At 46.4% G+C, this 26,946-nt stretch overlaps 1 protein-coding gene across 1 annotated transcript; it reads left to right on the forward strand.

Moving 5' to 3' along the window:
* Window positions 1-919: 919 nt before the first annotated feature.
* On the forward strand, window positions 920-23,633 carry BATF (basic leucine zipper ATF-like transcription factor). The gene is made up of 3 exons (XM_047796793.1): window positions 920-1,227; window positions 3,811-3,915; window positions 23,093-23,633. Exons 1-3 carry the CDS (start codon window positions 1,165-1,167, stop codon window positions 23,300-23,302), a joined length of 378 nt encoding a protein of 125 aa, XP_047652749.1. The 5' UTR covers window positions 920-1,164; the 3' UTR covers window positions 23,303-23,633.
* Window positions 23,634-26,946: the final 3,313 nt, after the last annotated feature.

Consider the following 26,946-nt stretch of genomic DNA (forward strand, 5'->3'; position numbering starts at 1 on the left):
AGTCTTCTTGGGCCTTCTAATCCATGGGTTTATTTGCTTTTCGAAACAGCCCTCAGAGGGAGGCAGGACAGGTTTTATCATCCTCCATTCACAGACAGAGACACTGAGGGGCACAGAGTTCAAGTGAGCCACCCAAAGCCACAGACATAATGGTGGTAGAGGCAGGAGTCAAATCTTGGTTATTTTGACTCCAAGTACAGTGCTCATTTCACTGTATTTTTTGTTTGTTCCTCTTGCCTTTTTTTTTTTTTTTTTTTAACTGTTTTTCCATTCTGGACTCTGGCCTTGTGACCTTCTTGAATCATTAAGATCTCAGGCCAATCCCGAGCTCCTGTAAGACCTTCAATATAGGAGGTGTCTTTTTTCTAAAGAGAGCACCTGCCAAGAGCAGGTGGTGAGTAAACGTTTAGAGCATCAGTTCCAGGCCATCCCCTCTGGCTTTCAGAAAGGGACCGTGGCCTTGGGCCCCTTTGCCCCCAGTCCACTCCAGGGAAGGCTGGACCACAGGGTGAGAGAGGAAGGCCTGGCACAGGGCAGGACCGGCAGCTGCTTTCAGGGAACAACAGAAAGAAATCCCAGCCCCGTTGCTTTATTTTGATTTAAAAATCAAGTCTGGTGACAATGGAAACTCTTTCCCTGCTGTCCTCTCCTTTCTGCCTGTGTTGACAGAAGACGGACTTGCTAATTCTGGCTGGGGTTTTTCCCTCCCAGGGCTGTTTTTCTCTTTTATCTTCATCAATTGAAGAGAGCTATTCTGCCTTTCAAACTGTCGGAAGGTATCTGGGGTTTTGTGTATTTTTTTTTTTCTTTCTTTCACATAATTCTGTGGGTCTTTTCCCAGATATGTATTTTCTCTCAAATTGACTTCTAACTTGTTTAAGTTTCCGCCCATGTGACTTCCAGCGCGAGTTACCAGAAACCACAAGAGAGAGAGAGAGGGCGCGAGCCCCAAAGCAAGCGACATGTCCCTGTGGGGAGCAGAGCCTCTGCACCCCAGAGTGAGGAGGACGCCGGGGTCAGAGGTGGCTGCAAGGCGGGCAGAGGAGGGCCCTGCGAAGGGGGGGTGGGCTCGTGGCCCCGAAGCAATCAGGAAGGGAGGCCGGCTGGTGACAGGAGAGCCCGGAGGCCCGTGGGGCTGCGTGGACAGCCCGGAAGATCACAGCCATGCCTCACAGCTCCGACAGCAGCGACTCCAGCTTCAGCCGCTCTCCACCCCCCAGCAAACAGGTAGGGTCCTGCCTCCCGCTCCTCCTTCCCTCCGATTCTCCCCGGAGGACAGAGGGAGAGGCGAGGGGATGGCTGGTGGCAGGAGCACTCTCTGAGACTTAAGACACGGAGATCTGCCCTGAAGCTGTGCATCTCATCTCGGCAGAGACCCTCGTCCTTCTGCCTCTCCTGCCAAATGATGCCCCCCCCCCCGCCCCGTTCCCCCGCCGATGCCCATCGCCTCCACCTCGCTAGCTTCCCAGCCCATGAAGCTTTCTAGGAAGCCAGGAGGAAGAGAATGAGCGCCAAAGACCTGGCCTCTCAGAAGAGTCTACCTCTCTCCAAGGCAGTAGCAGAGTGAGAGGAGGAGCGTTAAACGTGGGCTGCGGGGCGCGCACACCGCGAATGCTAGTTGGTTGCCTGGGAGACAGCCTGCAGGGTGAGAGAAGAAGGGATCGGGAAAAGGAACAAGAAAGAAAAGCGATTCCCACCCCTCCTCCCCTCCAGCCCCAGGAGGAGGGCGGCCCCCCGAACCAGCACAGAAGGATCTATCTTTTCCACCCTGCACGGCACCTGTTGCTAGCGCAGGCGGCAGAGAGGGCGCCGGGGGAGGGGGAGGAAATGAATCAAGAGATGCTTCAGGGCACTTGGAGCCGTTCCCTGGTAGCTCAGCTCAGCTCTGGGGAAAGCAGAGAGATGAAGGTGGAGATTCCGGGAGCGTCTGGAGTCTAGATGGCAACTTCTCACTCAGAAGTTTTCAGCTTGAGATTTGCCAAAGAACCAGGGCGTCCTGGCTTCCCCGTCGCTCCTGGGGCTTTCTGTTCACCACATTCCTTGACAGTCCTCCCTAGAGGAAGCCCTCTTCTTTCCCATCCAATAAATCAGTGGAGTATAATTTCTTCTCTGACTTTGTGGTTTGAAAACTGCATTCTGGAGTTCCCGTCATGGCGCAGTGGTTAACGAATCCGACTAGGAACCATGAGGTTGCGGGTTCGGTCCCTGCCCTTGCTCAGTGGGTTAACAATCCGGCGTTGCCGTGAGCTGTGGTGTAGGTTGCAGACACGGCTCGGATCCAGTGTTGCTGTGGCTCTGGCGTAGGCCAGTGGCTACAGCTCCGATTGGACCCCTAGCCTGGGAACCTCCATATGCCGCGGGAGCAGCCCAAGAAATAGCAACAACAACAAAAAAAGACAAAAAAAAAAGAAAAAAAAGAAAACTGCATTCTTTCCTTAGCACAGATATCCAAGAGAGCTTTCAAAATGCTGCAGCCTGAATAAAAGTATATGAACATATACTGCAGCTTCTGTCATCAATATCTGAGAAGCCGCCTGCAGGAAGGAGTCCTAGTGGAGACCTCTAGAGGACAAGCGATCCAGTCCTCTGCTCTAGATGCTATCAGAGCTGTTCAGACTGCCTGGAAGTCTATGCTCTTCTTAGGAAGGAAATTACTCATGGCTTCCATGGTAACCTGGTTCCCCATCCCCCTTAGAGGAAGAGCACTTCCTTCCTATCTACCCAATGCCCTCCAACTGCAATGGCCTGGAAGTATTGGGCCTATTGGTGAGACATATGCTTGGTGGGCAGAGTCTTGCCCTAGCGGTGCCGCTCTAGTCTTGGGGAATGTGAGTGGGGATGGGGCAGGAGGTGCAGAAGTTTCACACAGACCCCTACACTTATCCTGCAGCATCTGGGAGAAAGCCGGTGCTAACCTCTCTGCCCAAGCAAAGCACATGCCCCTCTATGGGGTGCACTTAGAAAACACCCAAAGGTCCCCTTGTCCTCCTAAACACCCATCCGCTACCTGCCACGGCCAGGTAATCTCCACCAGCAAAGCTGTTCATGGCCTCCAGTTTGTACCAGGCACTGTGCTCAGCACCATGGGCGATATCGGGGTCACTGGACATAATGGAGGGGATTCGGAGAAAGAAGATGCAGATCTAGGATGGGGACCTCAGCCCAGGGATGCAGCAGAAGACACATGATGTACAAATCAGCGAGATGGTGGTAGCTGGAGTTGGGGGGGTGGCTTGGACAGGCCTCAGACTCAGCATTAGAGGCTCTAACTACCAGATGACTGTGAACTCTTGGGCAAGCTCTTTGAGCCTCAGTCTCCGGCACACATAAGATGGAAATAATCATATCAACTTCACAGAATTGGGGGATTGAACAAGAGCACCTTTGAGCAAACACACTTGCCCTGAAGCTGGCACATAGTAAGTACTCAACAAAGTTTTTGGGGAAAAAATAGCAAAAGGGTTCTAGGCCAAAAGTGAGAGGGTAAGGGTGGAGCAGCCCTCAAGAGGAGAGGTGATAAAACACACTTCATCGCCTTAACCATCTCTCTCCAAATAGCCCTATAGAGGTGTCAAACTCTTTTGCCCTCTTCCTGTAAGTTTTGGCCAAAAAAGTTATAGAGACTTAAGAGAGTGTAACAGAGTGTGGGGAAGCATTCTCTCTGGGGTTCACCCTTTTGGTAAATAAATAGTGGGCAAAGATAGAGGAAGAGATGGAAGGGAGAATGGCCGGAGAGCAAGCCCTGTGAGATCCTGCTTCAGCTCCGGAGAGAGGAGGTGACACCTAATTCTCATCGTCTCTGCTTCCCAGGACTCATCCGATGATGTGAGAAAAGTTCAGAGAAGGGAGAAAAATCGCATTGCTGCCCAGAAAAGCCGGCAGAGGCAGACACAGAAAGCCGACACCCTCCATCTGGTGAGTGCTCAGACCTCTCTTCCCCCTCCTGAACTGCAGGCTTTATTCCCACCACCTGTGAATGCCTGGACCATAGCTTTGAGTCTGCCTGTGTGGGGATGTATATGCGGAGCGGTAAATGGAGGGGTGAGGGCTGCGGGTGAGGAGGGGAGTGGAGGCTCTCCTGGGAGCTTTCAGGAGGCTGAAAGAGGAATAAATGAGCCCCAAGCAGTAGAGGAGTGAAGGCTGGGCAGCCCAGAGGCTGGTGGAAGGCAGATCCACCTGCTCAGAGATGGGGTAGCCGGAGGGAGCTCTATCCCTCAGGAACTAGAGAGCAGAAGGTGGGGCTGCCTTTGGAAGGAGGCTGTGCTTTGGGAGAGCCCATGATCCCCCAGTGTCAGGACCATTTATAGTCCCATCTCTTGAGAGGCCAGCTGGACAGCCACCCTGGGGTCTGCACTTGGGACAAGGACGTTCACAGGGTGCGGCAGCTTGTACCTCTTTTCTGAACATGACTAAGGTTTTCTTTGGAATTTCTATCTTTAATGATATCCCAAGGGGTCTGTGAAAGATGTAGTTGCAAGTGTGCATATCTGGGATGGTCACCATCCTGGCTGAGTCACCTTCAGCCTCACACTTTCTAGAAAAGGCCCTGACTCCTGGCTTGAGCAGGAGCCTTGGCTGATCTGAAGCGCATGTCTACCCACAGCCCAAGATCCTGGTCAGTGTTTCTAAATTCTGGCTGCGTGCTTCATAAAGAAAAGCTTCTTCCTCACCCCCCACATCTTACCACCCTGCCTCTCCTCCCTCTGCCCTTTAAATTGCTCCTTGTTCAGCCAACTCTTATTTCACTGGTTCCTTCCTCTTCCGTCCCCTCAACCCTTCCTCTAGCAACTCTGCCTTCCTGTCCTTCCTCCTGAACCATTCCCAAACCTCTGGCATCCCCATAGTTCATTTCAATGGTAAAAAGGGCATTTGGCACCAAAAATAAATGTTTATTTGAAAGATTAGCCTCATCACTGGGCAGCTAGAGTAGTTCTTTTAATCATATCAAGAAAAAGATGTATTTTTAGGAAAAAAGATGCTGCTTTTAGCGTTGCAAGAAAGTAGAGAGCAGGCTGCACTGAGGTCTCTGATCGGGTGTTCGTATTTTGCTTGAAATGTATTCAATATATCTTCCCGTTGCATACTAACATGGTTCTACTTAAATATTTGTTGAGTTGAAAGAAAGAGTGAATGAACACCAAGACTGTTCCTCTTTTTGATAACAGTGATTAGCAATCTGAAGGTTAAGTTTTGGTGGCTCTGCTGCTCACACATTCTCCATGATTTCATTATGACTGAGGGCTCACAACCCTCCAGCTTAGTATTTTAAGCTTGAATATCTATGATCACTCCCTTTGTCTCCATCAGAGTTTGATTCTAATTCAATATGCTTTAGAGCAAGCAAATGAAGAAAGAAATAAAAATTCAAAAGGATGAAAACCTACCTACAAGTAAACAATGTCTTGAGACTGGAAAACTGCTATAAGCTTTATCAGTTTGTAATATTAAAAAAAAAAAAAAAAGTCGAGCTCAGCAGTGCTACAGTCAGAGGGACATGGTTTGAATCCCAGCTCTGCCATTTGCTACCTGGGTAACCAATCTTAGAGATGTTCTTTACCTCTCTTAGACCCAGTTCCTTATTGGGAAGATGGGACAGTAGCTACCTCATAGAGATAGTGTGTATAAAGAGCTCAAGCATCAGCCCCTGGCATATAATAAATATTCAAAAATTTTAAGTATAATAAGAGTAACTTTAATAATAGTTCCTATAAAGAGCAAGATAACCACCACTAAGATTTTATGTATATGAATTTCTATTTATGTATAAATCATAGAATCTCAGGGATGAAAATTTCTTAAAGGCTGGGAAGTTCAGACACAGTTTTGATGCCTGAGACTCTTTACAGCAGCCTCCAGAAATGGTTCCTAGTGCCTGCCTGTCACTGCTCATGATGGAGAGTTCCCTCCCTCCTCCCAGGAGCAGAGGAATTTTCCTTCTCTCAAGCTGAGCCACTGTCTCCCTGGAAATTCAACCCCCTGGTCTTCCTTCAACCCCTTGGGGACATGTCAGTGAGTGTGACATAGGTCTCTTTGCTGTGGCAATGTTTTCAACACTGATCTCTCTTTGCAAGGCGAGTTAGCACCAGAAGGTTTAGCCCATCTGATTATACTAGTCATGGCTATAAGGGGATAATCTCTGGGGTTAGGGGTCTATGAAGTCCCCAGTCATGTAGTCACTGTGTCCACACCCAAATCCCAGCCTCAGTCTCTAGAATGTTCTCATCTTTCCCACACCTGGACGTAAACTCCTCCCCCTCCTTCCTTTTGCACACCATGGCACTCACCTTCACTTGTTGCCCAGTAAGTAGGACATCTCAGAGTTTGCACAGCAAGCCTAGGGGTTGCAACCAATGCAATGTATATTTCTTGACTTCAGGTAGAAGCTTCTGGCAGAAACATATAAATATGCCACCATCAAACAGAGGGTTTCGCTGTGATCTGAAATGTTCATTTCCTCTCAGAAGGTGATCACCCATCTTCTACATCCATCATCCTCTTAAATGTGTTTGTGATTCAGGTAGAAAATCTTCTGCTTTGCCTTAAGCCTTCTTAGGGTTGGGTACCTGGTTTGCCCTTGATTCCTTTCCATGCTCATCTCTACATGCTGAGGCTCTGGAACCATCCTCTGGCCCTCAGATACAGCAATAGGACTCATCTACCAAGACGTTAAAGACCAGGGTTTAGAAATTACTGAGAGTACAGTACCAAATAAGGACCAGGTTTGTACTAGTGTGCTAGCCTCATATATGCTGGGGTACAATTGTTTTCTCGGTTTCATCTTTGTTATTATTACTTCTCTTAAAATACCAAGAGAATTATCCTATTTCTCTAGTGAGAGTGTGGGATACTTACTATTTAAGATTTTCAGTACCTATTCTATAAGTGGTTTACACCAGAAGACTGTATATTGATTGCTTTTAAAATAGCAGAGTAGGTAAGTTGCTGCTTTCAACACTGGGCTTTGCTTCATGCCAAAGTTGTAATATCTCCGGCCTTGAGTCCCCCTCACATAAACCTGATCAGGTGCTTCTTTTCTAACTGGGATATCAACAAAGCCCACATTCTGTTAACTCTCTTTGGCTTTGGTATCTCACATTGCACTCATCTCACTTTTCTCATTTCCTTTTCTCCCAGTCAACTACAGAGTCCGTTAAGCATAGTGAAGGCATCGATTAAAAAGGAGAAAATCATATCTTGACCAGTTCACTCTTAAAAGACATTAGTCGCTAATAAATGGATCCAAGATAATGAGCTGAAAAACTATTAAAAATAATAATCCAGTCAGCTTTTAAAGTTAACACAAAAAGTAATAACTTTTCATGTGCACAATTAGATTAGAAAATTTAAGAGAAGGAAAGATTCTGTTTATAATACCAACAAGAGTACATGGAAAGAAGGAATAAATTTAAGAAAAAATGTGAAGGGTTTAGTTTTTTTAAGCTTCAAAATTATTTTAAGTGATTAAAAAACACTCGAATAAATGGAAAGATATACCTTATGTAAGGATAGAAATTTTCCTTAAATTAATCTAGAAGTTTAATAGTGTGATCTCAATAAAATAGGATTTTCTGGGTATTGGAGGAAAACTAGATTAGCTATTCTAAGTATTTGGTGAAAAACAACCATGTGAGAGTTTCCGGGAAAATTCTAAAGAAGGAGGGTAATTAGAAAAGATTATCTGAATAAGATATTAAGGTGAATTACAGATATGGAAATCAAAACAATGTGGGAGAGATGGAACATCAGACAGAATACAGAAATAGACCCCCAAATAGGCTTAAATTTAAAACCCAAATATATACATCAATTCCTAAAACGCAAGTACAAATACGCAAGTGCGAGTACAAATGCAAAATGTCTAGGATGGCATTTTGAACCAAAGAGAGAAAGATGAATAACTGCAATAAATACTGTTGGGACAATTAGGTAGTCATTTGGGGAAAAAAAAAAAACTAGTCTTCATTTCTTATACGATACATACATATATTAAACATAGAAAAAAACTGAAGAAATTTTAAAAATGAGGATTAAAAGTTTTATCTTGGAATGAAGTCTTTTCAGAAAAAAAGCACAACTCTGAAACCATAAAGGGAAAGATTGATAGACATTACCTTCATACATAAAAAGTGAAAAATTCTGTATAGCTCAAAGTACTATATATGCAAAATCAAAGGCAAATGCAGACTAGGAAATATACCTGCAACACATATGACCAAAAAAGGACATATTTACTTAAAATATGAAAGCTCTTATGAATAAGAAAACAATTAACAACCCAAAAGAAAAATTAGCAGTGATTAGGAATAGGCAGTTTACAGAGAGAGAGAAATAAATGGCAAATAAATATGGAAAAGATGCTGGATCTCATTTAGGGAAAAGGCAACGCAACAATGAGAATCCCCTACCAGACTGGCAAAGACAGAAAATATTGCTAATACACCATGTTGCCCAAGGTGATGGAGAAGCAGGTACTACCACACACTACTGGAAGTGTTAAGTCGTACACCTCTATCAGAGGGCAGTTTGACCATGTCCATCCAAATTACAAGTATACTTAACACTGTAACTTGGTGATTTTACATCTGTGAATGTGCAAACAAACCCACAGATTACACAGTTGTGTACATGTAAAGATAACCATTGCTGCATTGTTTGTCACAGCAAAGACTGGAGCAAGCTAAATATCCCTTAGTAAGGGACTCATTAAGTCAACTAGAGTTTGTTCGTTTAGTGGAATACCACAAAGTTGTTAAATAACGTTACATCTGAATGTGCTGATCTGAAATGACTATCAAGCTTCTATACTAGTAAGTGAAAAAAGTATGATAGGTAGTTTTCTTCCATGTGTATTTCTAATAAAAACAAAAACATATATGTGCATATGTATATAAACACTAAAATTTTCAGATACATTTCCCTCCAAAATTGTTAATGACATTTATTTCTGAAAAGTAGATCAAAAGGTCTGAAGCAGGAGAGAGATACTTGGCATTTTCTTACTTTTCAAATGTTTTTATCATGTGCTTTTTTGTAATGTAGATATTTAAATTTCTAATATCATATACATTAGGGTATGTATATGAAATATATATACATTAGGATAATTTCTTTTCTTTTTTTTGCTTTTCCAATTTTCTTTTTTATTTTATTTATTTACGTAATTATTATTTTTTCCATCATAGTTGGTTTACAGTGTTCAGTTTTCTACTGCACAACAAAGTGACCCAGTCACACATATATATATACATTCTTTTCCTCACATTATCCTCCATCATGCGCCATCATAAGTGACTAGATATAGTTCCCAGTGCTGTACAGCAGGTGATTTCTTTTCTAATTTTTAATTTTTTAAATTCATTTTTTTAATTAACGTACAGTTGACTTACAATGTTGTGGCATTTCTGCTGTACAGCAAAGTGACCCAGCCATGTATGTATGTGTGTGTGTGTATGTGTGTGTGTGTGTGTGTGTACATGCACACACATTCTTTTTCTTATATTATCTTCCATCATGGTCTATCCCAAGAGACAGGATATAGTTCCCTGTGCTATACAGTAGGACCTCATTGCTTATCCACTCTAAATATAATAGTTTGCATCTACTAACCCCAAGCTCCCAGTGTTTTCAAATTTTGATTTCAAACACTGAATAGACTTCCACTATGATATTTTAACCCTGGAACATCCTACATAAATATCTCAGTCCTTTGGGATAAGCAGCCCAGTTGGGATTTCTAATGAGTGATCCTGAGGTCACCAGGACTAAATAAGCCACCATACAAGGGAAGGCAAATCAGTTTCATTTGTGTGGTTATCCCAGTGAATTGTGGCTCAGTGGCTCTCTGGTGCCTTGTGACAAGGAAGGATTTTGAGTCGGTGTCCCAGGTCAGTGACACTGAGATCAATAGAGAAGCTTTGTCCATGAAAAGGCTAAAAGTAGAGGAGGTGATGGGCAGATAGTCATGTCAGCCCAGAGCTGTGCTCTCGACAAGTCAGATCTGGCCTTGAGGCTGGAACTGGAGACAAGGTAGATGAAAGAGAGCCAGATGCGAAAGCTGGAACTTCGGGTATTCCTGTAGCTGGGGGAGGGGCAGGTGCTTGCCTGCGGCTGCCTCCTAAAGGGGTCCCACACTAGTTTAAAAAAGAGAGAGAGGAGTTCCCGTTGTGGTGCAGCGGAAACGAATCCGACTAGGAACCTTGAGGTTGCAGGTTTGATCCCTGGCCTCGCTCAGTGGGTTAAGGATCCAGCATTGCTGTCAGCCATGGTGTAGGTTGCAGACAGGGCTCAGATCTGTGGTGTAGGCTGTTCCCTAGCCTGGGAACCTCCCTATGCCATGGGTGTGGCCCTAAAAAAAAAAAACAAAAGAAAAAGAAAAAAGAAAAAAAAAGAGAGAAAGATTTACAGGTTCCAGAGTAGATCCTTAATGCCACTTAAAACAAACATCATGAAGGTTTCAATTATCCCTGAAATGAAGCTTTAAGGTAATGCTGTGAGAAATCAGATATTTGCAAATGGAGGAAACTTGAACAACAAAAAAAGCAAAGCCCAGCAAAGATGTTAACTTTTCAGGCCTCCTTAGAAGGAGACACTATTGTTCTTGTCTTCTGGGAAGGCCTGGGAGAGAAGGCAGCTTATTGTCTTTTTTCACTTCTGAGTTGTTGTGTTGTTTTTGTTTTGTTTTTTCTCTCTCTCTCTCTCTGGGAGACCATGCCATAAGGTTTATTGGCATAGGGAGGTCATAGGTTAAAAAATCAAGAAAACGAAACAAAAACCACAGAAGGAATGTTCTAGCTCATTCCACCCTAAAAAATTTCAGTGTAAAATCAGTGGCCTATCTGTGGAAAAGAGACATTTCTCTTGGCCTCTATTGCTATGAATTTCTTTGAATTAAAAACACATGAATTGAATGCATGACTATGTGCCAGACACTGTGTGTTATGTGCTTTACCTGCAGTATCTTGTTTCATCTGCACAAAAACCTTATTTTGTCATCCTCACATTAGGTGAAGTAACTTGTCCAAGGTCATATAGCTTGTAACCAGGTCCCTCTGACTTCAGAACCCATCTTCCTAAACACTAGGCAGCACAGCCTCTTCCTCTGAACTCCCATGTATGTATTCATCTCCCTTAACTGATCCTCCTTAAATCTTTTCCTGAATTTGCTGTTGTTGTTGTTCTTCAAGCAACATCCTCCAAAGTTGACATTTTTCCTCCTTCATCATTAGGCCTGGTCAAGAAAGTAATGACGTCTCTGTGCAGTAGATCAATAGAGCCATTGAGACCATTTTTAAAGAAAGCTGTGTAGCGATAAATATTAACATCTTGCCCTTTGGGGCAGCAATTCCACTTACAGGAGTTTGAAGAAACAATGATGCACAAAGATGCTCAATTCATCATTATTCATGAACAGTAAACATTTTATCAATACTGTAAAACTTGACATACGCTAGAATGTTATGCTGGCACTACGAAGCACTATATGGATCTGTGCTTATTGACATAGCCAGATGTCCATGACAGAGCAGTGAGAGAAAAAGCAAGGGACAAAGAGCATGCAGAAGATAATCCCACTGATGTAAAATTTGTGGTTTGGGGGCATGTTTGCATGCATAAAGAGATGTCTAGAAGAATACTCTTCAAAAAACTAACAGTGGTTCATTCTGAATGGTTGAATTTTGAATAGCTCCCCTTACTTCTGGTACTGTTCCTTAATTTTTTTTTATTATGATGAATGTGTACATTTAAAAATCAGAATAAAAAATTAGACTATGCTCATTTGAGAAGGAAAAACACATTAAGGAATTCACCATCCCTAACTGCTCGTCCCACTGACGATGGGTCAGTGTGGTTATGGTCAGGAGGCACGTTTGAAAGGAGGCCAGCTCCTCACTGGTCTTGGCATTATAAGGAATTTCTGTCTAAATGGGATTACATGTCCCAGGTCAGACAGTGATGGCGTGCACTCAGCTGATGTCTCCAGGAAGCTCTTCGCAGTAGCTGCCAGACTACTTTCTCTTAAAAAGGATGAGGGAGTTTCACGAAGAGTCCCTGCCCAAGCTGCTCTGGGGCTTTCTCAGTCTTCTCTGTAGGACTTGGTCTGGCCCCCTGAGCCCTAGGGGATTCCAGAGATTGGTTCCACAGAACAAACTTCCCTTCAGATTGTAGGGCAGCTATAGCAGGTTCTGCCATGGGTCCACATGGTGGCTTGTGGAGGGAGTAATGATAACTAGCGTCATACCCCCTTGCTGATGGAATCGCAGAATTAAAAGGAAACACAGAGATGCTAGAGGCCACCTGCCATGTTACCAGTGAGGACACTGATGTCTTCCTCAGGGACACCCGAGAACCCAAACCTCTCGTCTTCCCACCACTCACTTTTGTTTATGTGCCACTTTGCTGAACAGGACTTTGCTCTGCAGATGGTGTTGCTCTCATATGTCCTTTTGCAAAGGGTGAGCCAAGAAGATGGCCATTAACCAGGATGTGTGAATAGCCTGGACATGCTTCCGCAACAGAACCCATGCGCATAGCAAGAGACCAGAAAAGCAGAGTCCCAGGTGGAGAGGGGCTAAGTCTAAACGTTCCTTTATTTAAAAGAGGTCTTAGGAGTTCCTGCTGTCGTGCAGCACAAACGAATCTGACTAGCATCCTTGAAGATGTGGATTCAATCCCTGGCCTCGCTCAGTGGGTTGGGGATCTGGCGTTGCCATGAACTGTGGGGTGGGTCACAGATGTGGCTCAGATCTGGTGTTGCTATGGCTGTGGTGTAGAACTTCCATGTGCCGCGGGGGCAACCCTAAAAAGCAAAAAAAAAAAAAAAAGTCTTAAAGTTGTGATCCAAAAATCAAAAGGGCAATATCATATCAGAGGAAATATTTGCATCAAATTAAACAAATGCAGATTTAATATTTATATTATAGGAAGAACATCCTTTTAAAGAAAAACACCCAATAGATAAGCGGGCAAAGGCAATGAACGGAGAGTTAGGTAACATTTTTCCTACCAAAATGAAAACAATCTAATTTTCTATTCTGATTGTGAAGACGATACACACTGTTTCTCAACCTCAGCACTACTGACATTTGGACAATTCTTTGTTAGGTGTGTGGGAGGGGGTTGCATTGTAAAATGTAAAATCTATCCGCTAGACACCAGTGATACCTCCTCACCCCTCTAGTTCTGACAATTCAAAATATTTCCAAACCTTCTGAAATGTTCCCCTGGGGCAAAATTGTGCTTAGCTGAGACTGCTGTACTAGGGAATAGACATGCAGAAATTTCTTCCTTTTTTTTTTTTTATAAGAGTGATTTTTATTTTTTTGTTTGTTTGTTTTTTGTCTTTTTTTTTTTTTTTTTTTTTTTTTTTTGCTATTCCTTTGGGCCGCACCACGGCATATGGAGGTTCCCAGGCTAGGGCTCTAATCAGAGATGTAGCTGCAGCTGCCATCCTACGCCAGAGCCACAGCAACGCGGGATCCGAGCCTCGTCTGCAACCTACACCACAGCTCAAGGCAACACCGGATCATTAACCCACTGAGCAAGGGCAGGGACTGAACCCGCAACCTCGTGGTTCCTAGTCGGATTCGTTAACCACTGTGCCACGATGGGATCTCCTCTTCCTTCTTAGTAATCAATAACTTGTAACATTAAAATAAAAATAGGAAACTTTCAAAAAGTTAGTTGGCAAAATAAATTATTTAAAATTACAGTACTTAATTCCCAACGAGGTTGTAGTAAAATTAATGTACACATCCACTGCCGATGACACAGTCTATCTGTTACAGTAACCCTTTTACTGTAATACTGTGAACTGAAAGCCTGATTGTGTGCTTTGTCCCAGTAATCTCACTCCTAGAAATTTATTCTAGGAAATAATTGAGCAAAATCCAAAAAACTGGTATGGATCAAGATGTTCCCTGCGGCATCATTTATAATAGCAACATTTTGATAGCAACCAAAATGTCCAGCACTAGCAAGCCATTTTAAGTAAATTGTGGATCATCTGTTTGTTGATGGTGCCTTTAAAAATAATTACGGGATTCCTGCTGTGACATCGTAGGTTAAGAATCCAATGACTTGGGTCACTGCAGAGGCGTGGGTTCAATCCAGGCCCGGTGGCGGCACAGTGGGCTAAAGGCTCTGGCCTTGCTGCAGCTGTGGTAGAGGTCACAGCTGTAGCTTGGATTCAGTCCCTAGCCTGGGAACTTCCTTAAGTCTCAGGTGCGGCACCTCCTCCACCCCCCCCCCCAAAAAAAAGAAAAAAAAATTAAAACATATTTTTAATGCATCTGTACTGTATATTTTTTAAATTTAAAAATCAAAAGAAAATGATCAAATAGCAAGCTGAGTGAATTCTAGAGGAAATTGAGGATAAGAACAGAGAGGATACCACTGAGTTAAAATTTAGGGGTCAGCCTTTGGTAGGGTATCTCCAAATAGGAATACTTTTGAGAATGGAAAGAGGCACTAGGACAAACTGCAGTAGGACAATAGGACAATTGCACTAGGGCAGTATGAACTGGGACTGTCCCAGTGAACATCTAGTCACACTAGATTTGGGGCAACCAAGGAAGGTAACCTAAAGCTCTTTGGAAAATTCAAGTGTGGTGATGAAATTCAGAGCCAAGCAGAGGGGGCGAGATTCCTAAGGCCAAAATGCAATTTCCTGCACCAGATGACCCTGTAAATATTTTTCAGGTACTCACCTGGCACGAAAATATGCCTTATTGCTAAGGGGGTGGTGTGGTCCAGAAATGATTAAAGCAAATGCCATATTCCCAGTACTAGTGCTCATGTCAGCAGACATGATTCATTCCGCTGTACAAGTTTATACAAGCTGCCTCCTATGTGCTAGGCATGGTTTTTTCTAGGTACTGAGAATTCAGCAGGGTCAATGTAGACTGAGTCCCTGATTTCAGAGAATTTCCAGTCAATCAGAAGTCAGACCGGAAAAGCAAACGACAAATAAATGAACACGCTATTCACATGAAGTGAAGAGGGCGTGGAAGAAAACCAAATAGTGCAATGTGGAAAGTGATTAAGGGTCAGGGAAGGGGCAGTGATCAAGGAAGATCTTCTGAGGCCCTGGCATTGGAGATGAAGTATGAGTTTAAAAAAGGAGGCTGGGAAAATGTGGGGAAAGCACGCTGTCTGCAGAGCCTAAAGCCAAACTGCGTAGGGCCTGTCAAGGGTCAGAAAGATGCCTTGGGGGGCTGAGGATTGTGACAGCTGGCGGCACTTGGGAACAAATGCCATTGTGCTGTAGGGAGCAGGAACCAGACTGGGGAGGGCGGTGTCCACAAAATGAATTCAAATCCTTCGGGAGGTATGTCTGAACCTTAATTCTGATCGACAAAATGGGAAGCAATTACCCGTCACTGGGCTGTTTGAGAGTTAATGAGAGAGCAAATGTAAAAACAAAGCAACAGTGTGTTTTTTCGGCCTGTTTCGCATTGGGGAGAAGATTATATTTATTTGCTTGTTTCATGCAGAGAGGCTGGCATTTTCCTGTAAATCAATCAGATAAAGATATTAGATTGTATCTTCTTGTCTTGTCATATAAGAAAACCTATGCCCTTCTTTCCAGTTATTCTGCAAACTTTAAGAACACTGTTTCACTGGCTAGGCTTTTCAGCACGGCTGGTCAAGTCTTTTTTGCTTGGGATGCATGGCGGCAGGTCAAGTTCAACCCAGGGAAACGGCATGCAGTTTTCTCAAAGTGGTAGCATTCTGCTGCCCCCATTCCACAGCTTCAGTTTGGGGAACAAAAGTGGTGCTAAGCAGGGGTTTGACTAGGCCTTTTTTTAAAAAATGAGTCTCTTACGCTCATTTGTAACTGTCCTAGATTTAAAAGTAGAAGCTATGAAGGTACTTCTATGCTTAGTTAAATACTCCCTGGGAAATTTCACAAACATCCCAAACTTAGTAGACTCTTCATATGCAAGTCTCAGATTTTGGTAAATTATTATAAGGCTACAAGTTGGCAGTCAAGCAACATGACTTTATTGAGCACCTACTATGTCCTAGACCCAGTCCCAGTCACTGAGGACAAAACAGTGGAGACTGGAGCGTTCCCACCCTCATGGAGTTCAATAATTTAAAGGACAACTAATTTGATAAAGGTTTCATTAATGAGATTCCAATAAGTGCCCGACCTCTTGCCTTTCCATCATAAGAATGAACTATTCTGGGCTACCTGAAATTGTTTTCACCAAATATAAGAGGTATGTAATAAGGAAAACTCTTTGCCTTAAACAGCCATTTACTTTTGGAAAAAAATTTTTGGCCTAGAAATGTCCTTCTCCTTCTTTCTTTCTTTCTTTTTTTGGCCACGCCTGCCGCATGCAGAAGTTCTCAGGCCAGAGATCAGACCCGCACCACAGCAGTGACAATGCCAAATTCTTAACTGCTAGGCCACCAGGGAACTCCTTCTTCTCCTTCTTTAAGGTTCTTTATATTATAGGTATATTATGTACATTATGTTATAAAATAAAACATATTTAATAAAATATAAATACATATACAATTAAATATATAACATGGGATAATTAACAAAATAAAATATTGTATGTATTGTTATAATATTCTGTAGAGGAATCTACTATGAACATGATTCAAAATGTAGTTGCTTATTAAGCTCATCCAGGAAGTATTTTTTTTAATCTTGATGCCTGAGACCCAGTCCGATACAATTAAATTAGAACCTTTCATGGGTGAGATACAGGAATTAAGGGGTTTTTGTAAAGCTCTTCAGGTAACTGCAGTGTGTAGCCAGGTCCGAGAATCAGGGAACAGTGACATTTGAAGCAGTCAAGTGCATGTGGCTGAATATGTGGAATGAATTGGGGGCAATTTTGTGGGTACATACCCAGACACTCTGTCCCAGAGGCCCGGCAGTTTGAAAGAAAGCAAGAAAAGAGGGAAGAAAGGAAGGAAGAAAAGAAGGAAGGGAGAAAGAAAATGAAACAAACAACTCAACTCAGACTTGAGGTTGATGGCAATTATTAGTTGTTTGTTTTTTAAAATGTGGGCTTGCTCGTGAGAACCTAATTTGAGGTAACAGTCAGGATTTCCCTCTGCTGCAAATAATAATAGGAAAATGATTAGAGGCATTGACAAGTCACCATTTGCATTTTCTATTTGTCTCATGTATAAGACGCTCAGAAGTGGATGAACCAGGGATAATGCAAGGATGTCATCAGAACTGAGCTCCTCTCTCTCTATGCAGCCATCCCCAGTATGTGGTTGTCATCCTCAAGGCTGCAGGATGGCTGCTGACCCTCCAGACATCAATCTGTGACCAGGCGGCCCTTGTCTGGTGAGGCTTTGCTTTTTTACCTGGAAAGGAAATATCCACCCCCCTGGTACTTCTACTTGCGCCTAATTGGTCAATTATCTGTCACATAGTCACTCTTACCTGCAGAGGAAGCTGGGTAATTGAGGAATTCTTTTCCCAGCCTCTCTAGAGGAAACCAGGGGGAAGGAGTTTGGCATAGATGTTGAGCGAGCCAACCTACAGTGTTTCTCACACGATGGTCAATGAAGTCATGAAATCACAGTCCGGAAAACCAAGAAACAGACGACAGGACCCTAGACAGTGCCCTGAGGGGCATGGCTAGCGTGGCTAAGCATCAGTGGATGATGAGGTGCTGATGGTTCTGGAGCTTCAGCTTTAAGGCATGAAAGTGAAGCTTTCTCCAGAATTATTCAGTGTGAAGAGCTGTGGTTTAGTGATTCCTCTTCTCGCCTCCCAGGTGAGGAACAGGAGTTGGGGCTAACTTCCCCAGAATTGGTGGGAGAGGTGGGCATAGATCCCACTATGGCTGGGGACGTGCCCTGCCTCTCAGTTCACAGACTCCTCCAGGAAGGGTGGGTTCCACCCTATGTCTGCATGCAGGACGGGGGTTGGAAACTGCTGGAAACTGAACAAACTGCTGGGTGTGAGGGACCTGAGCTTTCCACACTCCTCTCACACTGGCGTGTGGGTGGGAGCTCAAAGGTCACCTTACCAATAAATGTTCTGTTGAAAAGGAAACACACAGGGACTATTTTCACCCTTCTGGAAAGTGTGATTAGAAAATTCAAGGAGAAGGTCAACGCACTACACCAGAGCTGGCAGGAAGGAGGACCAAGCCCTGAGCAAAAGGCCTGGAGAGTCCCTGCCAGAGCCTTGGGTCAGAGCCTGTCCTCAGCCTTGGTCCCAACTGTCTTCCCTGTGAGTTGGGGACCTGCCTGGGGTTTCCCCATCATTCTAGAGCTCTGCGAGTGACCCCCTCCTCAGCCCCTCCAGGAGGGAATTTCCCAGAATGTTCCCACACCCCCAGAAGCCTCCTCCTTAGCCACCCCCAAGCTGCTTGTGGTTCATGGCAGGCTTGGCACCAAGTAATCTCACAGGTGAGGGTGAATCGTGAACCTTAGCATCTCGGTCTGCATGAGGTGAGAAAACAGGGAAGATGAAATTGGAAAGTCACCCGGGTCGAGGCCCTCACAGGAGAAAAATGACCAGATATCATAAGACCTTAACAGACTTCAAAGGCGAGAGAGCATGGTGGGTACAGACTCTGAAGCCAGAATCCCTCCGTTTAAGCACTGGTCCTGCCACTGACAAGCTGTGTGACCTTGAACGGGTTACTTCACTCCTCTGTACTTTGGCTCTTCCTACTCTGTGAAATGTGGTTAAAAAAACATTATCTACCACGTAGGGTTGTTGCAAAGATGAAAGACAATGATAACTGTAAAGTACTTTAAAAAGGGATTGGCACATGGTAGCGCCCAATGAATGTTATTATTAAGTCAAGCTGGATGAGTCTTTTAAAAAGTTGGCTTCATAGACTCTTTCTCATATAAATTGAGCCTATACACCTCTGCTCCCAACACACACACACACACACACACACACACACACACACCCCTTTCCAATAGCGGCTCTGTCTAGTTGGCTAACACACACAGGTAGTCCATCTAAAATCTGCCACATTTGAGGAGTTCTCTTGTGGCGCAGTGGGTTAAGGATTGGGCATTGTCTTTGCAACATCTTGGGTCGCTGTTGTGGCATGGGTTTGATACCTGGCCCAGGAAACTTCCCTTGCAAAAACAGACAAGCAAACTGAAATAGTTCAAAGATGGTGAGGGCTTGGAGCTCTTCGAATCCTGTGGTTTTATACACTCCCCTGGGGAGCCCTTAGCAACCCAGTGCCCAGACACACCTCAGATGATCAAATCAGAATCAGGCATCAGGATTGCTAAAGCTTTCCAAGGACCCCACGGTTCCCAGCTTGTGGCCAAGATTGAGAATCTAGGCTTCCTCTTTTAAAGTGAGGCAACTGAGGCTCAGAGAGAGAAAGTCAGTCCCCGAGGGTCACTCAGCCAGGATCAGGACCTCTAGCCACAGCTAACTGATGGAGCCCACTGTTGCCATGTATTCCAGCCCTCGCTGTGCACCTGGGGAAGGTCTGGCCCCAAGTCAGTCCTCTAACAGAGCAGAGGGACAGGGGAGTCCCTCCCAGCTCAGGGCAGGAGGTGATGATCAGCTCTGATTGGAAGAGTGTGACTGACTCAGGGTTCTTGTGTTATATTACAGGATCATCCAGACCAAGACCCAGTTTTCCCTTAGGAGGCTGCAGTGATCTTAGTGACCTCTGGGGACCTTGAGTTCCCAGTCTCTCAGGGAAGCAGTGGGTGTGCTCGAAGGCGTACAGGGCTGAGGATGGGGAAACCCCGAGCCCAGCCCTCTCTGCACCTTCACGGTTCTGGGGTTTGGATTAATCAGCCACTCAAGGCTTCTGGACCTCTGAGAAAATAAGTGTCTTGAGGTGAATCCTATAGCCCTTTGTCCCAGCAGCTGCTGCCACCAGCCTGTAGTTTTTGGGGCGGGGGGGGGGGGGGGGGGGGGGGTGTAATAAGAGGGGCGGAGGCTGGTTTGTGGAGGAGGTTTGTCCCAGGGTCTCAGCTTGTCTCATCTCTAAAGTAGGGATAATGATAACAGCTGGCCTTCCAGAGCCACTTCAGAGGGTTAGTGTGAGGAGCCAGGAGGACCTAAAAGAATTCGGAAAAGCAGAAAGCAGGTTACCTGGAAGCCCGAGGGTAGCTACGCTCACCCCTCCCCCACGGCGGCGTTAGACTTGCTTGTTAGAAGCTGAAATTTACATTCCAAATTTACTCCTTTACTTTTCCCCCTGAGTTCTAGGTTTCCAGCCCCCACTTGCAATTTAGGGGAAAGGGGGCGTGTGATCATGGTACTTCTGGGTACAGAGCTCCTCCTATGGCTGCCGTTGCCAGCTGTCCCTGTGTGAGAGTCCTTTCCAGGGCATGGCGGGCCCAGGGAGGGTCAGAATGGACCAAACAGTGGCAGGTGGGGATGCGGAGGGATGCGAGCCCCAGATCAGCCACTTCCTCCTGCAAGGGAAGTCAGACTCTTTCTCTGCTAAGTGTCTGTCTGGCTGCAGGGCCTCCGGGGTTGGCAGTGCTAGTTTCTCTGGGGCCCTGGCAGGAAGCAGTCTTGCTTCCCAAGGTTAAGGCAAGTGTCTTGTCACCGGTGGCTGTTTTTGAGTTAGAGGCGGCGGCGGTTAGGGACACTCCTGGAGCTCTGGGATCTGCGAGCCCGAGGGGCAGGGCTCCCTTAGGGAGGAGGAGCCTGCTGTCACTTCCCGAAAGCTGGGCGGGCCTCTAGGCAAAGAGAAGGTCAGAGCAGTTGTCCCTGCGGCCCGCCTACCCGGCCCCTCCCTTCTGCCTCGGGGTTTGCCCAGGCTCTTCGGAGCACAAAATTTACAGTAAATGTTGTCACCCAGTGGAAACTCTCAGAGGGGGCGAGGCAAAGGGCTAGAGGAAAGGGCCAAGACTCCCGGCCCCCAGTTCCCGGTCTTACCAACACCCCCCCCAATCTCATGTGTTGCTTTATCTTACCTTTCGGTAAAAAGGGGATGCCCTCCGTCTGGGATGTGCCCAGAAACAACCATATGGTAAGAGCCGGCCACATCTTGCAGAAGCAGCAGCCAGCCCTCGATTCTACCATCGTGGCTCTTAGGATCCCAACCCCCACCTCATTTTAGAGGTGACCCTTTCCTTTGTACCGACCTAGGTACATTTTCTAGCTCAGTGCCACGTACAGGAAATGCCAGGCTGAGGCTGAGCCTGCTTGCATCTGTCCTTCACAAATGGATGGAAGCTGGCTTGATGGGTAAGGCATCACTTAAAAAGAACCCCTGTGCTTGCATTAGAGCCACTGGGCAGTGTAACCTGCTTTCTCATTTACCTGGAGCTCATGCTCCCAATGGATTATCAAGGCAAATTTTCTTTTTTTTTTTAATTTTTTTTTCAAGTAAGTTATCCAGTTTTATTAACTTGATTTCTGTTGTGGACTACATTTTAGCTGTGTAAAGAACCTTGGGTAACATTTGACCTCTGAGCTTTATTTATTTTTTTTGTCTTTTTCGGGCCACACCCATGGCATATGGAAGTTCCCAGGCTAGGGGTTGAACTGGCGCTGCAGCTGCTGGCCCACACGACAGCCACAGCAACGCCAGATCCGAGCTGCATCTGCAACCTACATCGCACCTCACAGCAATGCCAGATCTTTAACCCACTGAGTGAGGCCAGGGATCAAACCCACATTCTCATGGATACTAGTCTGGTTCATTACCACTGAGCCATGACGGGAGCTCCATCAAGGAGAATTTTCAATGTCAAGTTATCTCATGTCTGCTTGCTGCCCACTGTAATTCTGAGTCAACTTCTGGTCCAGTAGTTGATGTCTTCAGGCTGTCAATCACCAAACGTTTGAGTTCATACTCTATGCCAGGTACTTAAAAAGTGCTTGAATAATTGAAACAAATTTAATATCATAGTTGACATTAATATTTAACGACTGTTTTCAAACTTGCCTGATCATTAGAATAACCCTGAGTACCCGTTAAAAATTCAGATTCCTAGAATTCACCCCAAATCCCAAACCTTTTGAGTTCAAATCTCTAGATTTCAGGGAGAGCCTGAAACTATATTTTTAACATGCCCTCAAAAAATTCTAATGATAGGGCAAGTTTAGAAAATACTAACCTAAGTCAAACAGAACTAGAAAAATAAAACCTGGACTCCAAATATTAGATCACTTTTAAACTAAAATGTAATTTATTTGCATCTCCAGTGCCATTTTTCCTTCCTCTATGGGTACCAATGATTAGCAGAGAAGGTCTGTTTGAGTCTAGGAATGCGAACCTAAAAATCACATTGGACTTGCAGTTCCCCTGGGTTTTCTGAAGGTGGGATTGTTTTCTAGTAAATGCTAATTATCAGGGTGTGATTGTTGATAACTTAATGGTGTGATCAGTAATCAGCGCTCTTTACCCTGAGTTTTCCTGACTAGCATGTATCTGATGGTTTCCTAAGCAACAGGGGAAAGGTGTGTCTGGAAAAAAAGGAAGCATAGGTACTTGAACTCATCCCGAGGACTGCAGAACAAGCTGCTGGGAGGGCAGGATGGAGTGGATGGAACACTGTGCTGGACTTGACCATTCACTATTTAGAAAGACCCTAAATGTCCTTGAATCAGGATGAAGTAGATAATGAACCACAGGCTCCATTTGTAAGACTAAATGCAAACCCTGGGACGGCTAGAAGCCACCATAGAACGAAGAGCAGAAAAGAGTGAAATTAGTGTAAGATGTTCTCACAAACACTTTTTTTAAAAATTTCTTTCCATTTTGGGGAGCTCTGGCCTGCCAGCTGGTTTCCCTTGACATACACTTGCCCCGGTCAACCCTCACACACACTCAGAGAGATCCTGCACACCCAGAAGCATGCGCACTTACAGATGCACCCACACATCTCTTAAGTGGGACCATATGGAACTGCCATTCTTATACGTCAGAGAAAAAAAAATGAGCAATTTCATAGAGCACATATATACACAACGCACATACATACACAAATATACGTGTGCTTATACAGAGGCCATCCGCACATACGACACAAACAGAGACGCACACGAGCACACACTCGCATGTGCAGAAAAAATCTGATGCGGACTGCTGCCCCCCCGCCTCCGCTGCACCCTGTCCCGTGACATTAACTTGCAATGCCGATCATTCGCCCCTCGCAGGAGAGTGAAGACCTGGAGAAACAGAACGCGGCGCTGCGGAAGGAGATCAAGCAGCTCACGGAGGAGATGAAGTACTTCACATCGGTGCTGAGCAGCCACGAGCCCCTGTGTTCTGTGCTGGCCGCCGGCGCGCCCTCGCCCCCGGAGGTGGTGTACAGCGCCCACGCCTTCCACCAGCCGCATGTCAGCTCCCCGCGCTTCCAACCCTGAGCTCCCCGAGAGGCAGGGCTGGCAGAGCCCCCACCCCAGCTGCTCCCAGGCCTCAAGAGGGGCACACAGACTGTGGCCCGGCGGCGGCCCTTGTCCCTCAGTGCCCTCACCCCGCCTGGAGACCCGAAGCCCGACGCCCTGGACCAGGATTGAACACAGGACGTGGCACCTGGAAGCATGTGTGGCCGCAGGGCAGTGTGTTGCCTGCTGGGAGGCCTGGGCTGGACCTCGGTGGGGTGGGAGGCCCCGTCCAGGGGGAAAGGAGGGCGGAGTTATTTTTCTCTATAAAAGTCTGAAAAGAAGCCACTCTGGCAAGGGCTTGAAACCTTCATTCTGTGGAGCTGGGGTTGTTGTGTTGTTGCTGTTGTTTGTTCTGTTTGTTTTCTTGGCCTCAGGAGCCTTTAATGCTTGGGAGGCTTTACGGCCATTGCTTCTTTCCTGAGGTCTGTGAAGCTACTTGGCAAGCTGGGTTTTCACAAAGAATCTTCAATCCTCCTTCTAGGTAGCTTCTTGATTCTCCTACCTAAATCACCTCACTGTGACCTTGAACTTTCCATTCCTCACTGCCTCATGCTTTCTAGATGGTCAGCCTAGACCTTTCTAGGCTCATTCTCTAGATGGCAGAAGGACCAGGGCCAGGCCAGTGGGGTAGGATGGTCCTTGGATTGACACCCTCCTCTCCCGGGACTGCACTTGCTCCCACGGGTCCAGGCGGCCTGCACTGGGTGATGCTGTGTGCTGTTGGCTCTGTGCCAGGAATTCTAGCAACACTAGGAACCCCCCACATGTAAAGGGGTGCTTTCCTCAGGCTCTCCTGGGACAACATGGTTTGGGGACATGGGCACTCCCTGCCCAGCTGAAGACTCCACCTCCCCTGGGATGCTGTGGTAAAGCACGCACACCTCTGCCTGTGTCCATGAGGCTCTGCAGGCTGCTGTTTTGAGCATGGTTTGAGGGCAGCGGTGGCTCAAGTAACACAGGGTTGTCTTCAGGACTTCCCATCCACCAATTTTGGCAGAGCTGAAATCAGTGTGCTCCAGTCCCCCTGCTCTTCTGAGGTCCCCAGGCCATGCCCTCTGGCCTGAACCACATCACGTCACTGTCCAAGAGCCCCAGCAGGGCCTGCCCACATGCATGGCCCCTGCTGAGCCAAAAGCCACAGGGATTGCCATGGAAGGTGTCGGATGCAGCCCCTCTGGTCTCCCCGTCTCATCCCTTGGTCCTTCAGAGGGGCTGCTACCACCTGCTGCCCCCCTGTAAGTGGTCATCTTGGGAGGCAGTGAGCACAGGGGAAAGAGAGAGGCAGGCTGGTCTCTCTGTGCCACTCTTCCCCAGCCTACCTGCCCACAGCTCTGGCTGGCTTGAGTCAAGTTTCTGGCTCTGGGCCTCCCCTGGACTATGCCAGTGCGGGGCTAGTGTAATTACTTAACTCTTCAGAGGCCTGGAAAGGCTGGCACATGGACACCTGACCCCCTTATGGCCCACAGAGGGAAGGAGTACAAGCCAAGGGCCTCTGAAGGCACACCACCACTGGGGGGGGGGGCCCTCACCCCTGAAGCTGATGCCCATGGATGCCCAGAATGTGAGAAGGCTCAGAGCTCGTTAGAGTCAGCCCAGAGGGCCTTCCCTGGGTATCAGCATTGCTTCCAATGAGTCCTGCATTTTAACCTTTGGTCTCCCAATACAACTTGGTACATGGGGCTCCTCTTCCAGTGCATGGACCCAGCGAAGACTGGGGTGCATGGTGAGGGGCTAAGGCAAGGAGGGTCTCTCATCAGTTCCCTTCGGGGCCTGACTTCTGGTAGCTCACGCTCTGTTGTTCCTTCCCACCCCTGTGTTAACCGGCAAAGCCAAGCCAGTGGTCACTCAGATGTGGCCTGCATTGACTGGAAGGTGTTTTTCTTTTGCAGTCTGGAAGCAACACTTCAGGCCCAGCTGTCTTTACAGCTAGTTCAGCCCGGGCCAGGCCTCTCACGGGCCTCCTTCCAATCAGAGCTTTTTTCCTCCCCACCCCTGCTCTAGTGCTGTGATTTCCCCCCAGAAACCCCCGCCGAAGGCACATGACCAGTGCTGGGCATCGTCTGAATGACATTCAGAGCCAGAACCAGAAATGCGGGGCTCACGTGTGCTACTCCCGTCTCTCAGCAAGGACTTCTCTTCCCCTTTCATTCTTTACTTTCTAATGACCCCAGGCAGTTCCACTTCTCCTTTCTGATCAGTCTGACTAGGGTGAATGCCAAAGCTGACTTCATCTCCACACAGGAAATTGGAGGGGCAGCTATAAATAGATCTCAACTTCCAGAACCTTGACCGCAGATTTCCTACCACCCAGCTCTGTCCCCCCAGCCTCTTGCCGATGACAGGGCTAGCTCCCTCAGGCTGGTGGACCACTGACCCACACTCAAATGCCTCAAAGGCCCAGACAGGTACTATTAATACATGAAACTCACTGGCTGTAGGACAGTTGGGAGTGGTGGGGAGTGTGGCAAGTGGAAGCGTGAGTGCTGCTTAAAGCAGCGAGCTGGCCCTGGGTTCTATTCCATGCAGCCATGGAATTCAGGCCCAGAACTACCATGTCTTCCATTCATCCGTTCATCAAAGCCCAAATCAGAATTTCTGCAATAATCCTCTGATTTTTAAAACACTCTGCAGACCAAACAAAATGGGTGTGTGGAGCAGGAGTAGGTTTGCCCTTAATATTTGCAGGGCCTGGGACAAGAGTACAAACGGAGGCCAATACTGCATGTCTAAATACTTACACATTATACATCAAGCTTATAAAATATGGTAGATATGTTAAAAAAGGTTCTTTTCTCCTGCCTTGGCAAATACATCCTCATAACAGCCTGGAGGGCGGGATTTGAATTTAGAGTTCTTAGAGGCTTCAGAACTTTGTATCAATACAAGGCGGCGTGGGGAGAAACAGCCCCCAGACTGCAGCCTGTGCTTCTCCAGTCCCTCCCCGGCTCCTCCTCAGCAGCCTCAGTGCATGTTGGTGGACGTACCAGCCTACCAGCCCACAGCAGCCGTCCTCGGGCCTTACCCACAGGTCCAGGGGTGTGCATACTTGTGTTTGATCTACTCTGGCAAAGAGGTATTGGGGAAGAGGGCTACAGCTCCTGGAAGCCAGCTCAGGGACACTCTGGGATTCCAGGGCACTGGTATATGGAGCATGGTCTAAAAGAGGACAGAGGAGAGCTCCTGTTGGGGTTCAGCAGTAACAAACCCAACTAGTATCCATGAGGATGTGGGTTTGATCCCTGGCCTCACTCAATGGGTTAAGGATCCTGTGTTGCAGTGAGCTGTGGTGTAGGTCGCAGACATGGCTTGGATCCCGCATTGCTGTGGCTGTGGCTGTGGCCGGTCGTTGCAGCTCTAATTCGACCCCTCGCCTGGGAAGCTGCATTTGCTGAGGGTGCCCCCCAAAGACAAAAATAAATAAATAAATGAATAAAAGTGGACAGAGGGCTCTGGGTAGGCATGTCCCCTTGGTTCTCAGGACCCCGGTCCCCGTGTGAAGGGGTCTAGCAGGTAGAGGGGAGTCCCTGTAATGTGAGGAGTCCAGAGCAGGGACCTCTTTTGCCCGGGTCTGAGGGTGACCCTGCAGAGGTCTTCCAGCTCATAACTCTGATCTAAGTTAATGT

The sequence above is a fragment of the Phacochoerus africanus genome, chromosome 9, assembly GCF_016906955.1.
Source record: "Phacochoerus africanus isolate WHEZ1 chromosome 9, ROS_Pafr_v1, whole genome shotgun sequence".
In the NCBI taxonomy this organism is placed as follows: Eukaryota; Metazoa; Chordata; class Mammalia; order Artiodactyla; family Suidae; genus Phacochoerus; species Phacochoerus africanus.